This window comes from Micromys minutus (assembly GCF_963924665.1).
Source record: "Micromys minutus genome assembly, chromosome: 5".
Lineage (NCBI taxonomy): Eukaryota > Metazoa > Chordata > Mammalia > Rodentia > Muridae > Micromys > Micromys minutus.
This window is the reverse complement of record NC_137974.1, coordinates 44,859,986-44,878,737: the sequence shown is the minus strand read 5'-3', so window position 1 is coordinate 44,878,737 and position 18,752 is coordinate 44,859,986. Positions and strand designations below refer to the sequence as shown.

The following is an 18,752-nucleotide window of genomic DNA, read 5'->3' as shown; positions in this document are numbered from 1 at the left end:
TAGAGAGGAGTTTGGTCAAGTGACATTTTCTTATGGATATAAAATCTCACCCATAAGCAATACAGGAAGCCACAGTTTCAACTTCCATGGAAGAAGAAGAAAAAAAAGACAAATTGTGTTATTTGAGGAGCTTGCATATGAAGGAAATTTTCTCTCTGGAATTTCTCTCCTTGTTCCATTATAGGGGCTGTTTGTTTGCTTTTTTATTATTTTGACTCTCAACCACATCTAAGTTTAAACACTTGGAGAGGACAGCATGAGTCACTAGTTTGGTTTTTCTTCTGTTCTGGCTTCCTCCTGCCTTTTCTTTCCTCCCCTTTGGTGGGGTTCACGGGCCCTCTGATATACTTCACCTTCTCTGAACAGCTTAATCTAGCTCTTACTTCATCCCTCTTCCCTTCCAGGTGGCATTCCATGTTCTGTGGACGATTTTAAGGTACTCACAGTGGCAATGCAGAGAAGCACAGTTTTAGAAGTTGCTGTGTTTGGGAGCCTGTGAGAAAGTTCCTGACCTCACAGACTCTAAATAGCTTCAACACTCATATTCCTTGTCTTTTATGGCTTTTACTGTTTCACATTCAATACCCACATTTATATCCATAGCATGACTCTACGGCATTTGACTAAGCTGATCCTGTGGATTCGATTTCCATAAATCCCTTGAAGTGTTTAACTTTTTTTTATCATTTTGTATCAAAGTCTGACAAAAACACCATGGAAAAGAATTATTCTTGACATCACAACAGTTTAATATGTTAACTTATTCATTAAATTGTGCTTCACATCGATGGGAATCCTCAGGTCTACAAACTATCATTTTTAAATAGCAATACGGGTTGATAATGTCACAATATAGTCCCCTAATAACCAAGTTCATACATACTGCACAGAAACAAAAAAAAAATCACCTCCTAGGAGAAATAATTTGCATCTATTGAATGACTATCTTACATCTAAAATGGGGCACCAGATAAAGATTCCAATTTTTTCTAACATTGATTGGATACATTAAAAAAGGAGAAAAAGAAGAAGAGAAAAAGGAAGAGGAGGAGGAGGAAGAGGAAGAAAAGAAGAAGAAGAAGAAGAAGAAGAAGAAGAAGAAGAAGAAGAAGAAGAAGAAAAGAAGAAGAAGAAGAAGAAGAAAAGAAGAAGAAGAGGGGGGAGAAGAAGAAGAAATGCAAGCAAAATCTAGAAAGTACTCTTCTGGGAGAAAAAATCATGGTCACATGATTCAAACAAAGCATGACAAGGAGATGGGGGATGTGTAGTCATGACTAAGTCACATAAAGCTGCTTGTCAGGGCATTGTTTTCCCAGCAAGAGCTGAGAATTTGTAGCCCCAATCTCTGTCCTGTCACAAGTTCCCACAGTGAGGCAGAGCTTAGATCTTAGAGAGTCCCCATCAGTGTGCCAAAGATAGACAGTTGCAGTCTTTCCGATGGAGACTGGAGAAGGCTTGCTCCAGAAACACCTGCATGTCTGTGTCTGCAGATTCGTCATTCCAGCAGGCTGCCTCAGTCCTCCTCTGGAAGTGCAGAGGCTTGCAGGCCTTGCTGATGTTTACAACAGGCCAGTCCTCAGGATTCTCAGCACCTCTGCAGGGGAGCTTAGTTCTGTCCGCAGATTGTGAAGATGGGTCCATGGGTGTTTTATCTGAGAGGCTACAAAACTCAGAATGCCCATATTTGCCCAGGAGGGCTCATCCAGTTTCCGAAAATTCATCCAGATGTGTTCTTGTGAATATGATAAGACCAGCATTGGCATTGTGGCTAGTGTCCAGTAGAGACAGAACAGTATAAAAAGGGAAGCCAAAAATGTTGAAGAAGGAACCGCTGGATGTTCCTTAGAAGTCATGAAGTAAGCAGAGCCAGCAGCTGCAGCCAGCCCAGCTACCCAGCCTGCAGGCATTTAGGTGAAGTTCTGGTGACAAATAGAGGAACAGTAAGGATGGAAAAGGAAATCCTAGAATGACAGCTATGATCACATCAGAGTAACCTTGCCAGTGTCCAACCTCTCCATGTAATCCAACCCCCTCTCCTCTAGTCAGTCAGTCAGTCTTCAGAGCCTCAACTCTCCTGCCTCCTGGGCCACACCCCTCTTTGTGCTTTTCTAAGTGTCTAGAAGAACGTAGTCACGTGTCTCAGGGCTGCCCTTCATCCCAGGGACAAAAGCTGCGTGCTCACCTTGTTCCTATACTACAGCCGGTTATACATTCCGGGTGGCCTGGGATGTGTTTTAAGCACCACCTTTCTCTCCTTGGGTGCTCTGCCTCTTGCAGCCTTACTTTTTTCTGTAGTTGCTCTGTGGTCCATAGTCCTGAGTCTCTGCGTGCTCCGTCGGTCTGGGAAGGAATCTGATCATCCGAGTGAAGTTACTTATTTACTGCAGCTTAAAGCCCTTCCTCTCTCCAGCAATGGGCAGAGGAACCCGGTGAATATCAAATAAAATATATAAGAAGTGTAGCAATGTGAGGTGGATGAACCAGTGGCTTAGGCAAGTAGAGAGATGGTGGCATTTCATGAGCAGAGTTCCTATTGATCACCCCATAAGCTTTCCTGTGGGCAGCTACTGATTCTGGGTTTCCTGAAGGCTGAGTGCCCTGTTGGAGTTGTCCACTCATCCCCTCTGCCTGCATAGTGGATTGTTTGGGGCTGGATCCGAGTTGGCATCCAGCTGGAAAAATCTGAGTGCCTCCCCTAAATTCATGTGCCATTCTCACACTCCTCTCTACTGCACTCTGTCTGAACATTCCATTCTAGTAAAAGGAGAGGCCCCATTGCTGGGGGCCAAGCTGAGAGTACACTGGCCTGGTCCATGGCATTTTGTAGGTCACCGCAGCTCTACAATGAGTTGAAAAGAGAAAGGCAGAAATCGATAAAGATTTGGATTTCATATTCTTGCAATTCCCAGTCCCAGTGCTGATGCCAGGCAGCATGCAGTCGTGGGAAAAGCTCCAAGGCTGAAAGACCGGGGGCTCTGAGAAGCTTTCCTGTAAATGAACAAGAATGGGGGATTCTTTCAGCATCTGAATCCTCCTTCCAAAATGGCCAAATGAAAGAGGCTGAAAATGCCAGTCAGTCTATCAGGGTGTAGGCAGGCCCAACAAGATACCATACAGAAACGGCGGAACAGCATTAGATGCTGACACAGCAAATCCCTCATCCTATGTTGAATTGATGAGAAAATATACGACATTGGAAAAGACTTTTTTTTTTAATTTCCTTTTATATGTATGGACTATACTTATCGACTAATAGTTTTCTTTTAAATCGGCACTAACTTTCCATTGTTTCTTTAACAACACAGCTCCCCCACTTATCAAGAGCGTTGGCTGTGAAGAGTAAATGCATTTTCTAGGTTTCTCTGTGCTAGGTGTGGCTAATGCTTAGATTGTAGCCAGTGAGGCACAACATCTGTGGTCTCCTCTGCTTCAACTCCACTATCTGAAGTGAGGATAGATGGCTGTAGCTACAGCAGCCACCATGGGCCAGGAGGTGGTGCCATGTTACGGTGAAGTAGCAGTAAGAAGTGCCCTCTCCAGCCAGACTTGGGAAACTATTATGTTAGTGTTTGATCAAGAGTAGGCTTTCAGGAAACTGGAAGGAGACAATAAAGAGTGTTTATCTTTGTCCAAAACAAAATGTGAAAAAATGTGTGTCATACACACACACACACATACTACAGTAAAATGTGAACAGATAGAAAAAACACATACTATAAAAATTTGAACAAGCAGACAGACACACATATGAAATCTCATAATATGTAAACAGACATAAACACCCAGTACACCTCCCAAAAAGTGGACACAAACACACACATACACACACACACACACACACACACACACACACACACACACACCATATATATACCAATTTACTTTCTTGTGTTGCTTCTGCAAAGAGAAGGGAGCTGGGAAATACCTGGCTGGGAACTGTTGCAGTCACAGGGAGTGGGGCAACCTAGGAATTGTTCTTCCTCTTCTGAGGCTTTGGAAATCTATGCAGTTCGGGTTGAAGTGTCTTGGGACATAAGAATTCCCACATATCTTTAGTTTCCTGGACCCGCCACTGCCATTGCTGCCAATAGCAGCACCCATCTTGGAGCTGGACATTCAGTCTCCAGAAAACACACTACATCCTACCTCTCCATTTCTATCAATGCAGGACCACTGTGATGCTCCCAAATGGGCAAGGAGGCCGTGTTAGTCTTTCCAATTCACTTAGCACTGGACCAGGGCAACACAGACACAGTGGCTCCTTTTCACACCATCTTGCTCTCTGCTCTTATCTGGAAGGAAGAATATACTGTGTGTATTTAGCAGGGAGGTGTCAGCTGAGCCTTTTGATATAAACCCCAAGGTCCTGGAGAAATAGTATGAAGGTAGCAGGGGCTGCCTCTAAGAAGTCCTTGCCAAAATGTGCAGTAACTTTAAAAGAATCAATCGGGTGCTTTCTAGCCTGTTTTGATTTTTCCATTTGAAAAAACACTGAAGATGTGTGTGTGTGTGTGTGTGTGTGTGTGTGTGTGTGTGTGTGCTATCTCATGCACAATTGACAGAAGAGTCACCATTTTTAGGTTCCCATTTCTGGCAGACCATTGGATCTCAACAGCTGAATGTATTCTCATCCATGCTCTCTGTCCCCTCCCCTCCTGCCTCTTCAAGAGCCTAGTCATCATGAAGAGACATAAGTATGTTTTGAGAGGTTTCATCGCTATCAACTAAATAGCCACAGTTAATTGTCCACTTTAAACTTAGATCTGTGTGTAGCTCAAAAATTACAGTTGCCAAAGGAGCCATCCCTTCCTCAAAGCTCACTAGCACCATGGAGATGAGGGGAGACTCGCCCTGAGGAGAAAGGCAAGTGCAGTCTCATCTTTGTGTGCCACCCTTGTGGGTCAGAAACAAGTACTTCAGACTAATAACATCTGTCCTCTGATAGAAATGGCAGGAAGATCTACACTTCATGAGAAGCACAGTGTAGAAATGGATCATGTGCTGCGTGGACAGTCAGGTCTATCTTGTGATTTCCATGGAAACCTCATTCCATCTGTGGTCTTCATTTTCTCAGCTAGATAACGATGACCGTACCCAGTTAAGCCTAAATATATTCATGGTGTAGCATGCCACAAGAAGATCATCCAGTGATGTCATTTCCTGCCATATAGTGTGTGCCAATCACAGTGAGAGAGAAATCAAAGCCACTTCTCCACTGGAATCTACAAGAGATGCTGGCTCCCCTGCCTCGGGCACTCCATAAATATTGGGGCGTGATGGCTTTTCAACCCCAGAGAAAGCATTCTCAAGGCTGAGAAGGGGCTTATGTAAAGCTGGCTTAAACAGCACACTGTATAGGGCATCAGTGAAATAGGCTTGTCTGATTTAGGGTTCTCAAGCCTTTGACCTACAGCTGAAAAGGAGTGATCTTATCAATGTCTTGTAAAACCTCTACCTTCTCTGATCTTCTGGGAGAATGTGAGCTGAAGACTTTCTATTCCCTCCTCTTTATTCCTTTCCAGAGAAGTACCATGTTGGGGGTGGAAAGGGAAAAACCAAGGAGCTTAGGACAATTCAGCATATTTTTGGTCCAGCTTTGTACACAGTAGCTTGGTTCTCTGGTTGTAGCCATAGAACGGGCAATGATCATGTAGGAAGACAACGGTTTAGAGATGCTGCAAATGTCAGTGAAGCATCCTTCTGAACCCCTGATATAATGGTCTCATGGATGTCGGGCTGAATCTCCTGGCCCCATTCATTTATTGGCCAGGAATGTATTACAGGGACTCATTGTTTGAGTTCCTGTCCTTTAAGACAAGTTCTTTGCCAGTATCTTTTCTTTTGTGGTAGCAGAATTCTGAGCCTGTCTGAGAAGGTATCTGCCTCACAAAGGTAGAAGTCTGCCATTCTTTTAACAGCTATAGTCCTAAAGCTAGTTTAAAGATGGAAGGGTCTCTCCTGGTTTCCCTGGCTCTCACTCTTTTACTTTTGTTAATTTATTCTTCATCTGGGAGATTAACTGTTGTAAAGCACAATCTTGTTGGTTGTTTGTAAATGAGTGTATTTCCCCAAGATGTCCTGCCAGTGTTCATTTCAAGGGGGCCACAAACCATCCCTGCCTTGTGTCCACTCCTTGTTTCCTAAAAGGGAAAGTAGACATGTGGTTTGGGGCTTTGATCTCAGAGGTTGTCTTCTGGCAGTTTCTAGCTATGGCCAATATTACAGTAGTTTTGTTTTGAACAATTGTAGAGACAAACCATGTTATTAATGATTTAAACCTCATATGAACGGTTCCCAAATTCAAAACTGGATGACAGGGTCATCCAAGGACAAAAGGATCTTTCTCTCTATATATAAACAGACCAGAGTTCTACTGCGTGAAACATGCTGCATTCAGCAGAGCATCCAAAACAGGGTTATGGTTTTCCTGTGTGCTTCTCTGGGTTCCAGGTTCCCAAATTGACCCATTGGGAGTGGCAAAGCTACTACAAACTTTCTCCTCTTTGTAGCCTCTTTCCTGACCCCCCTTCTACAGTGGTCTGTCAGACCCCACTCAATATTAGTGATCAAAAAGTCTAGAAAAGAAGGAGAACAAGATGGAAAATCTCCAGCAGGATTGAAAATGAAGATGGAGAGGAAGCAGGTGTCCAAATTAAGTCACATAAAGCCAGAGGGCCTCATCATGGCCCAACCTCTTCCAAGTAATCCAAGAGAAGAAGGAGGTGCCTGCTTATCTCCTTTCCTAAAAAGGAGCGGGCAGAGGGTCACCATCTAACCACCTGGCTGTTGTAATCCTCAGTGACAGTCCCCTCTATGGCCCTATCCTCTTTGGGCCACCGATGTGCTCTGTGCTCTCGATGCAGCCGCCGCTCCTCACGCCTCTTTTGGCGGTCCCTCTGGTGCTCTAGCTGTTTGGTGTGATGGTAGCGTTGCTGGAAAAGATCCTTTGCATACTCATAAAGCTGCATGTCCAGGAAATTCAACTCCTCGATGTGCTGACGGGCTCCATCATTGATGTCCACGTTGGAAGCCCGTGTGATGTTGAACTGTGTGAAAGGAGAGATGAACTTCAGGTTGAATGTCCTCTCAAAGAGAAACTGTGTCTTCCTCTGGAATTCAGTGAGCCCAAAGAAGGCCATGTTCTTCAGGTTGTTCTTAGCACTCTGCAGCAAGATGGTGTTCCGCTCACTCTCATTCATGAAAGTCAAGTTGTAGCAGCCCACCAGGCTGAGGTCAGCCAGCATGCGCACTTGGCGGTTGTTGGCCAGGTTGTAGCTACAGTCCATGAACTCCCGCAGGCTGACCCCAGACCAGTCATCCCCAGGATAGCAGGTAGGCAGCTCATCTGGGGTGGGGCTTCTTCCATCACACATATGGAGAGAGGTTTTCCATGTGGCCCCTCTTTGGACATGTTTCCACTCACTCAGGTAACGTGACACTGGGTCCCGCAACATTGTGATATAGTAGAAATTCCTGGAAGAGATTAGAGGAGAAGATCAGTGGTTGACTACAGTCACTCGGGCTTTATGAATCTCTGTTGTCTCTATTGGTGCAGAGTGGATGGGTTCTCCTGCCAGCCAAATGCCCAAGGGGGTAATTGGCCTGAATTTGCACTAACAGAATCTAGGTGCTCTTGAAGTGTCAGATCTCACTTTATGGAGACTTTTCTAGCCCATTGAATGTGGATAGGGGTGTGTGGGAGACAGGTGGGTCCCCCATTCACTGTTTCACTTCCTCAGCAGTTAGTCTGGATTAATACAGGTGGCTCCAATTGGTTGCATTTAGAGTAAACACATACACCCACCTGAAGTGGAAAGGTTCTACCCATTATCTGTTTTATTTGAGCCTTATAACAAACTTTTATATTGTATGTATTGTGTGTTTGGGAAACACACAAAGTCATAGAACCAAAAATTGCAAGTCCAAAATCTAATCCTTCTTCATCTTTCCTCATGACATTCTACTCAGATTATAAGTCTTAATGGGGAGAGGACAAGTGCCCATCACACCCTTGTCACTCGAAGTACTTGAGAAGAGACTTGAGGTCCGTTTATCAAAGAGGTCACAGAAAAGACTGCATAACAACAGGGAATTCATGAGCCCTCTTAGCTCCATTTCTGAAACCATGCTTTCCCCATTGCCTTCCCACAGAACCCAGCTTAATTCTAAATCAGTGCCAGCCCAGCCCTTCCTCATTGCTACAGACATGTTCTAGGAATGTAGGACAGATCATATTGACCCAGATTTCTCTGGGGACACAGGTGTAGTTTTTGTAATGCTCTGGGAAGAACCGCAGGCATTACAAGGCCCAGTAAAATGCCTTGCATGCTCTGAGTGCTCAAATGTGGCCTGCAATACCCTGAAGGGGAGGAGTATTATGCATAGCCGCCTCTTGGCACCCAGAAGAGAAGAGACAGTCACACGAGCCTCGTCTGTCTTAGTGTGTTCTTTGAAGAAGCTTAAAATAAAGTAAGCAGATATTTTGACATGGCTATGTACACACAAGCACACACACACACACACACACACACACACACACACACACACATACATACACATAATTGGTTGGTTAGAGGGAGAAGATAGATAGATACACAGATAGATAGATAGATAGATAGATAGACAGACAGACAGATAGATAGATAGATATAGATAGACACATGATAGATACATGAAAAGTAGGTGACAGGTAGATCTATGGTGGATATATGATAAATAGGAGATACATATGTGGTAGATAGATAGATGTGATAGATACAAGACACGTGATAAATGAATAATAGGTACATACATGTGATAGGTAATTGGAAGATGGTAGCAACATGACAGAAAATGTAATAGATATATGATATAGATAATAGCTAATAGTCAATAAATAGATAGTAGTTATATAGATAGAGATGATATATAAATAAATGACAGGTGAGCATGGCTGGTAGATTCTTAGGCAGTAGATAATCTGTTGAATGACATCTTAGCTGCCATTGTATCATTTATATTTTGTCAATCTCTGAAATAGAGCAGCTATGGATAGTATTTATTTAGACATTAAGGGCAAAGTCCAGCCTTATTGCAAATAAAGGCCATCCTTGTAGGACTGAGAGGACAGGAGCGGTTGGGAAGTGTCTCTGCCTCCTTGTGTTGCCGCAGTGCTCTTCTTCACTGTGGCTGCGCGTGGACACTTTCATATCAGGGAAAACTCTAAGACATAGTAAGATGCACCACCACAAATTCCAAACAAATGGCCTTTGATGGGGGAATGTTATCACTGCTTGTAAAATTTTGAAGGGAGAAGACAAAAACTAAGTCACATTTTATGTTTATAAGAGCTCAGTGTCAACCAAGAAGATAATGGAAAGAAACCCCATGGCAAGTCAAACACATGAAAAATAAGAAACTAGTCATTTTTAAGCAACAAACCCCAGAGGTGCTCAGTGAGCGTCTGAGGAAAGGATAAAGTAGGGGAGTCTGATGTCCATCCAATTAACAGAAATACTTTACTCAAGTCAAGTATCTTTCAAGATTGGGGCAAATATTTTTCAGTTTTGTCTTACACTACAATGATATTTTTTTAAAAATAAAATACTTAAATGACTGTATATAACTCCTTTTTCATAAACTAACAGCATAAAATGCCTTGCATGCTTTTAAGTGGTCAGAAAGTGACCATGCCTGAAGGGAAGAAGAATTGTACAGTGTGTCTACCCTTTGCTTGGCACCCAGAGAAAAATCATATGAGCTTGACCTTTCTTAGTGTGTGCTTTTTGAAGAAGCTTGAAAATGAAGTAAGCAGATATTTTGACCTGGATACACCCAGGATAGATGATAGATAGATAGATAGATAGATAGATAGATAGATAGATAGATAGATAGATAGATGATAGATGATAGATGATAGATAGATATATAGATGATAGATATATAAATGATAGATGATAGATAGATACATAGATAGATACATAGATGATAGATATATAGATGATAGATGATAGATAGATAGATAGATGATAGATATGTAGATGATAAATAGATGATAGATGGATAGATAGGTAGGTAGGTAGGTAGATAGATACATAGATAGGTGATAGATCTAGCACAGTATTGCTAATGAAAACACAAGTAGGCACTAATTCTTTTAGTTTTCATTTAGTATTGAATAAACTAAGTATTTGAGAAGAGATCTGCAAAGGTGGTAAGTTACAGACCTCAGATTTAATCAGATCTTACTCCACGAGATCTTTCTTGTCATGACAAGAAAGAAAGCTTCTGGAAGGAACATTTAACTTAGAACTCTCTCTAATTGGCTAAGATAAACTAGATAGAAACTCTTTATATACTTGGTTATAAAAACAAAAATAGTTTAAAGATGAAGTCTTTTATTCCGATTTTTAGAATTAATTGATAAAATATTTTCTTTTAAACAATACCTTTGCTTTTTCTCAGTGCAGATCTTTAGCAGTAGGTAAACCAAATTGTTTGGAATGTGCCAAAGAAAGTTCCAAATCTTAATCAACACTCAGTCCCTTTAACTCCGGAAGGAGAATTTCTTGAATCTGCCACCGGCACTCCAGCCTGCACCTGGCACTGCCTGCCACCATTTTTCATAACTTTGTCATTTCACATGATGGAGAGATGATGCCCCAGTGGAAGAATGTGTCCTAAAGTGTTGGAAAGGAATCAAGAAGTGCACAGCATGACTTCCATGTTTCCAGGGCTTATCAAGTTCAGCCCAGAGTGGGTTTTGTTGACTCCAGCTGAGTGTCAGGGCTTATGGGGAGCCATTGCTAACCAAGTTCAGGCCAGACTGTGTTTCCTCACTGCAGCTGAGGTTAGATGACCTCACTTTGTGCCTAATGTGGGAATGCTTGGCCTTTCACTCCCACAGCTGAGAGTGATCTTTATTCTGCAAATAATTTTATAGTAGCCATCATGAATATGCTAATAATAAGGATGTAACCCAGGGGTTATGTTTGCCAAACACACCAGAACAGGACAATTTAAATTATAAAGATGTTCATTCAATTGAGAGAAATTAGAGCGCAAATGGAATATTATTAGCTTCCTAGTTAATTTACTTAGTTTTGTAGTTAAACCATCTAGAGGATATACAAAAGTAACTCAACAACCATAAGATCCAGTGACAGTAAGACCAGAGTTCTGTTATCTGTTTCAAATTTTATATTTACAAACTTTTAAAAAATAACAGACTTGGGGTTGGGGGGGTGGAGGTCAGAATTCCAAAGTTAGTGATATCAAGACCCAAGTTAATTCGAATAATTATGAAGGAAATGCTCTGATCTCATTTCAGACTGCTATGCAAAGAATTTGTAATAACTGCTTTACTAGATACTAAGTGTATACATGATCTTAAAGTAAATTTTAAAATGATCTTATATTCAAACCAAACTATTTAACTTCCTACTTTATTTAATAATGCCTAGTGATGTTTGTGTGATTAAAATAAATCCCAGACATTTTTTATCTTTCTTAGACAAAGGAGTCAACTTGTAAATAAAATTAAATCTGACACTGAGACATAAATGTACAATACAACTTCTACAACCTTGCCTCGGGGACCACTGGGGAAATGAGGCAGAAATGTGGCAAGAACCAGAGGAACACATCTGTTGAGGTACTGTGTCTGTTCTATGGGTGTTAGAAAAGTTACATTTATTGGAGTTTCCCCAACACTGATGCCTAAACAGGACCTGAACAAGGGAGACATCAAAAGACACGTTAGCTTGAATGTGGAATGTTCACAAGCTCTGAGAAATGCTGAGAGCCTTCCCAGGAAAGAACGTGCCCATTGATCATGCAATAGCAAATGGTCGGCCCCAAAAGCACAAGGATAAATGATGTTATATGGACTGAGTAGTTGTATACTATAGCAGTGTGTGCATGTGCGTGCGCGCCCGCACACACACACACACACACACACACACACACACACACACACACACACACACACAATAATTAAATAAAAGGAGCCATGATTTTGAAAAGGAGCAAGCTTAGAGTGAACTCTTTAGACTGCCAGGCATGTGGCCCCAGGACAAAAACGACAAATTCACTCGTGCACAGAAAAATGGGGAAATGGATGCTGTTGTCAGTCGGTGATTATTTTACTTGATCATAAGCATATGGTACGGCATGGTTTTATTGAAGTTCCAAGGCAACAGAACACACATTTTTCAATGTTCTCATAGTAAAGCATTCTAAATTCAATGCAGGGGAATTGCTTTCTCCTTTCACATGGAAGAGGTTTGCTCTTTCCTATGCTCATCTCTGCTGGCTTAGGTTAGGGGTCCCACCGTGTTCTTTTGACCTTACCACCTGTATTGTTTTGTTGCACTGCATGGGTAAGTTTCATGAAAAAATAAGCTTTGGCTGTCTCGAAGACTTAACTGCCTTTCTGAATAACACTCATGTTTTTGTACCTACAACTCCCTGCAGCTGAAGGCACTGCCAGCTTGTAGGAGATTCTTGATAAATGGTTGTTGGACTTAAAGAAACTGAGAATTGCACTGATGCATGCACTTGGGTAACTAAGGCCAGTGCTGCCTTTCATAACTATGCCTTTTTCCCCTCTCACATAAAATATGTCTCTATTATTTTTAACAAAAAAAAAACATGCACAAGGAGTAGAATGATGTGAACTTGATTTTGTTGGTTGAGACCAAGAAGGACATCAACACAGACAGGGGCAAAGCATTAAGTATTTCTCACTCAACAGCTAATTTGTAACAGTTTGGTGTACTTTAATTATTATTAAAATAATGCTTTTCTTTCAACTACTTTAAGAAAGCACTTCACATACAACTCTACTGTATAAATTGTTCCTTTTTAAAAAATAGTCAATGATTTAATTGATACATGCATATCAACAGTTTGCTGTGTATAAGAAACATTTCTGAAAAATTTGGAGGACATGATTTTAAAATGCCCTCAAGTACTGATGACGTAGGTGTGCTGGGTTAGAAAATTTTATCAGTTGACAAGTGAAAGATGAAAGGAATGGACCAAAACATCTAAGAATGTTCTCCGTACCTTGAAGAACCACTAAAATAGCTTGTCCAGGCCATGGGGATCATGTTGTAGATCCATAAATGTTTGTTTCATGTATAAAGGGACAGTAGAGACTATAAGCTTTTGCCCATGGTGTTGAAGCCAAAATGTTCTAAGCTCCAAATCACACTTCTAACTGTTAAAATCTTAAAAGCACCATCTTCAGATGATTCATTTAGCAAAAGTATTGAAGATTGGTTAAAATAGTAGAGGCACAGAGAGACATTCTAAAGCCACAGGAAGAGACCAGCAGAGGAAAAACTCCTGAGGGTATGGTGAGGGGGAGGTGGTTCAGGACAGCTTTGAGAAACCAGACTTAATGACTTGGTTTCCTCCGCCTTTGGTAGTTTCTAGCTACACTTCTTTTCTCATAGCTTCTATTTAATATTTCTCAGTCAATACTGCAATGGAATAAGGGTTGATATGGCACAAGGATGTAATAAAGAGTGTAAGATGCACGTATCATTTTGTCTGGGGTGACTGAAACAGCATTCACTGCTGTGTAAGGCAGTGACTTGACAATTCAGTAAGAAAACAAGGGAAAGAGTTTACGGAACGCCTGGGTCCCACGTTTTAATGAATATATTTCTCCCATCTCTAGCTTAAACCACATAAAACAAAACAGTAAGGTTATATTCATAGCATCCTAGTTCAGTTAAAACCAAGTAAGTGGGAACTCCACCACCCAGGCGTCTTTGATGTAGACTTCTGTTCTTAGCTTCCCAGTCAAGCTTAAGCCTTCCTATATACTACCTGCAAAGCTAGCAGCCAGTGAATGCCTTCTAATCTCATAGGCTTCATTTTAACCTAAGAGAACCTGGCTTTCTTTTCCCAGACCCTAAGTCACCTGACCAAATAGATCATGGATGCTCCATTGGTCAATGTCTATGGAAAAAAATAAATTAATAGTATCAGACACTATTTTATTGATTGGCCGACTGTGTAAAATACATGGGGAATAAATTTCTCCTTCCTTCTCTTGCCTTACAGACTTTGATATGAGTGTTTTGTGTGATCAAGTTTGTTCAAATTGGATATCATCTGAACATCCAGAGCTGTGGCAGACTTGGGGGGGGGGGTTGCTGAGGAAACTCTTGGTCTTCACTGTGGGGTAGACATGGATTATGTGTCCATTCTCAACTTGAGTTGACACGTGTCTTCTAAGAGGCTCTTAGCCCCCTCTGCCCTGCTATGTGCTGGGCATACTCAGAATGGAATTGGTTTCCCCTCTCTTTAGTGTCATATGTGTATGACATGATGCCTGTTCTTCATGATCTCTGTATAGTGTGATCTTCCGTTTGGCAGTGAGTGCTTGGCAATCGGCCTGCCCATTGACTCAGTGATGAAGGGGGTCCTTTCTGGAATCCTTGAAAGCAGATTAAGGGATATAAAGATGGTCTAAGCAAATGGGAAAGGAGACAGCTTGAGTGCTAAGTGTCGTGATATCGATGGTTAGGAGGCTGCCAATGGCGATTGTCAGAGTGACGGCTTCCATGATGTCAGCACTGTGAGAGAGAATGGAGACACAGGCGGGTTCTCCTGTCTCACACAGCAGCCCTGCAGGATGGCCACCACTCTGCTGTTCAACCCCTTCCTCACTGTGACTTAGGAAACAACCCTTAGCCAAGGCACCTGTGTCACTCACAGGTCTTCACTCCTTGGAGTTCCTAAGTGAGCAGTGCAAGGGCTACAGAGGGTGCAAGGCCTGCGAGGTGTGCAAGGCGTGCGAGGTGTGCAAGGTGTGACCGAAGAACTCCCTTCAGAGGATGAAGCTTGGGACCCATATGTTCCCCATGTGCCAACCCCGTCTTTAAAGCGCAGTGCGATGGGATCCAGTGGTGTGGCTCATATCAGTCTTTTTGTATTTGTAAGAAGAAATACAGTAAGAAGCCCGGGAAGAAGTGCAATAGATAATTGTTATAAACAAACAACATGGAACTTGTGAGACAGGAGAAATGAAGAAAATTAAAATAATCTGCAATTACCCACTTCATATAAACCAAAGACCTCCCAATAGATTTTCCTCCTCCCTTTCTTTCTCCTCCCTCCCTCTCTCTTTCTCTCTGTCACCACTTTTTAAGAATCTGAGCTCCTTTAACCTGTTTTCAACTTTTATTCTAGAAGGTGAGTTGTCTGTTTTATTTACCATTCTTCTATAGAGTACAATGTTCTTCCACAAAACCATAATATTTGAGCTATATCTGGTTAATACATGGGAGCCATCCACTTTGCATAACTGATCAGTAGGATTATTATTATTATTATCAATAATGTGATGAAAACCCCAAGCCATAAATACTGTGCCCACAGTGAATTACAGGAATAGAATTTCCCAAAGTATTGCTCCTCTCACATCCTCAAAATACCTGAATGCAGTTATGACCAGTGTACCTGACTTGGGGTAGGATGAGGGGTCATCCACAAGGCTGATATTCTTGAGTTCCAGTGTACGTGGCCACCTGAAGCCAAAGTGAGCTGAGACCAGGCTCTGCCCCCTCCCTCTGGACAGTGCCCTACTGTGAAGAGGAGCCTTCTAGGGACATTCCAGGACAATCAGGTGGTGGGGGGGGGCAATTCATGACATGCTGGTATGACAACGTTTTTCCAAAAAGATTTATTCTTCCCATAATGAGCAGCTGGGATATCAAATTAGAAGCTCGGCACGTGGGCTCTCCAGGGTCACTGCTGGCATCTGGACCAAAGACTGGAATTTCCCACCCTTTGCTCTCCTTGTTGGTCTTCAGAGAATGAGACACTGGAGACGCAGCTTGCTAACTTTAATTATGGGAAGCCACAGACGCTAAACTAACCAAACAAAAGTAAGAAATAGGAGGCCCCAGGATCGTAGGTCATTTCAGTTGCTAACTCCGCCTTCCCTTGAGTTAGGGGATGCTTTTGTCAGCACGGTGGATTTTCAGTCCTGTCACGTCAGTTTCTTATATTGACGTGAACCTGTGAGCCTCAGACTCACTAAAATTGCCGTGATTTTCTGGTGCTTGTCACATTTGCTTTCGCCGTACCCCAAGCGGCTGCCTCAAGCATAAATTCCAGGGAATGCATGATCCAGGGGCTTGTCTTTGCTATCTTGCCAAGCACAGATCCTCTCAGTACAGTTTCAGATGTGCGGAGGAGGGTCCTGCGCTCATGCATTATTCAGAGACTTCCGTGATTGCTCGGTTCGGAGGCGCCCTGCTTTGCCCCGCGTCCCTGGGATTTGGGCACGAGGACTTCTCAAGGCTTCTGCAGAGCTGCGGTTTATGCATGCGGGTATCCACCTGGAGCCTTGGAGCCGCCCCGGAGTGAGATAAGGCCCCATTCAGTCTCTCTAGCGCTCTAATCCCAGCCGGGCAAAGCGGAACAGCAGATAGTACACTCCGATTGTGTTATCAAGCCTCAAGTGTTCAGCCGAGCGCTCTTCTTAGCTAATTTCTCAGGCGCTGCTTTTAGGGAATGTGAGAATGACACGTGATGGGAGCGATGAGGTGTCTATTTGTGATTCTTTAGCGCTGGCCAATTTGGAAAGGAAAAGAAGTGAATCAGGGTATTTAAGAGCCAGGCGCATGTTCCAATATTTAGATCCACATTTGACAGCTTTGATGCAGATTTTCCCCAAAACATCACAGGTTTTTTTTTTTTTTTTTTGAAAAGAAGAAAAAGAAAGACAGACACACACACGCAGACACACACGGGGTAGGGGAGAAAACCTCTGTCTAGATTTTTACCTTATACATACTGTTTTGTTCTTACATATTCTGCACCAGGCTCTGTGATCACTATCACATGCTAAGTAAAACTACAGAGCCATCCACACCAGATCTTTCCTCTTCCTATCCTCCAAAGCAAGCACTCTGGAGGACGTTTCTCACACAGTGACTAGGTGGGAAGCTGACTAGACCTGTGTAGAGTTCATGGGAAATGAAAATTCGCACTAGCAGTAATACTGGACAACATTCCTGAGTGTGTGCTGTGTCCAACTATGGACGAGTGTTTGTGATTCTGGAAAGCTGGCTGGTTTTGACAACCTCTTCCCTCGGCTTGTCAAAGGCTGTGAAGAGATTCAGTTTCTCAGTAGATAGCTCAGTGGCCCAGGCTTGGTTGAACTTGGAGCTCTAGAAACATCTCAGGAAAGATTTGTCTTTACCTGGGGCTAGGTGGCCGAAGACCGAAGCCAGACAGCACAGCACAAGAACAAAGCTCAGATGAGGTAAAGGACTTTAGGACTTCAGTGTCACGTGGCTCTAGGGAGTCCCCTAGACCCCTAGAACTCTGCAGAATTAATTGGAATGCTTTTCCCAGCTCAGCACACCCCACAACTCCACGCCATTTTTTTTTCACAGACTTATACCAGCGGAAAGGACATTGGGGAATGCCGGGAATTGCTTTAATAGTGTCAGCTTTTAATTTTACCAAGGAATGTAGGGACTGAAGTCCAGACCATAATAGTAACTAACGCATGTCTGCAAAGGGCTGTGCAGAGGACACGGGTAACTGCAAAGATCCTGCCATGCCATGGTTATCTTTTGGACTTAATTCAAAGTCTCCTCCCCTCCTCTTCTGTTTCCTCTTCCATCCACCTCAGAATGCTGCCAACATTCAGGACAGTATTTTGCAGTGCTGACCTGATTCTTACCTCGACTACGGCAAGTTGCGGAAGAGAAAATTCAACATGAAGTTTCCATCATTTGGACAAAGTGTGAGCACATCCTTTTGTGAACATTGGAAAAGCCCATTGAGATAAAGTGAGAAGAAAACACCGAAAGATCTAGGTTCCCATTTGGATCCACCTGCTTTCCGCTATGACCCGGGTGAGTGGTTGGAAGTGGAGGAAACTGTGCTCCTCCATTTTATTTCCTGGGCTAACTCACCTACAAGGGAATCCTTCCTATGATCAAGGGAGGTATTCAACCAGAGAATCAGGAAAGGCCCAGTGATACCTGAATACCTGAAAGATCAGCATATGCAGATTTTACATCTGAGGTCCTCACTTTCTCCATGAATATCAGAGCCACATAAGCTATTCAAACACAGAGGAATTGTAAATATTGAACAACTTATGATAATGATTCTTATGTCTGGAGTGCTTTTTTATTTGCATAATGATTTTAGTTTTCAAAACACTTTGCTCACTCATTCTTTCCTTGTGTCCTTGGGATGCGAGTGTGTGAGAGAAAGCTAAGAACACACTCTTAGTCCACATGGACACAGGATGAAACTGGTCAGAGAAATGAGAGGATTTCCCTAAGATTGAAAGGTCAAGGAGTCAGGACAGAACTTCCTTTTCCCTCTGTCATCTCCCATGCTGGCACACTCTGTCCATTTAAGCATATTTATGATCATGCAGTTCATGACAACTGTTCAGCTAAGTCACTGGGGAGCAATGGACATGGGACAGACATAGTAGATGCAGTTTGAGTTCAAGGACACTTGAGGTCATTTGTGACTACCCCACTTCCTTTACTTTGCCCTAAAAGGAAAACTCAAGATTAGCATTACACACACACACACACACACACACACACAATCTTCTCTTCTAAACTAAGAGATAAAAAGAAAACAAGGAGTCCTGGAAATGAGCTAAGATGACCAGGATATGGATGCTTCTTTTAGAGTTTTGACAGACTGTGGAGGAATCATTCTGAAAGGATGGCCTTGAAGAGACCGTGCTATGGATTTTGAGCTGCACTTGT

At 42.6% G+C, this 18,752-nt stretch overlaps 1 protein-coding gene across 1 annotated transcript in view; it reads right to left on the bottom strand.

The window, feature by feature from the left end:
* Nucleotides 1-6,764: 6,764 nt before the first annotated feature.
* The window catches only part of HS6ST3 (heparan sulfate 6-O-sulfotransferase 3), a gene marked incomplete at both ends in the record, with an annotated part of 687,002 nt that continues 675,014 nt past the window's right edge, over nt 6,765-18,752 (bottom strand). The window contains one exon of the mRNA XM_080916649.1: nt 6,765-7,473. Coding sequence (XP_080772775.1) covers nt 6,765-7,473 — 709 coding nt within the window. The remainder of the gene's footprint in view (nt 7,474-18,752) is intronic.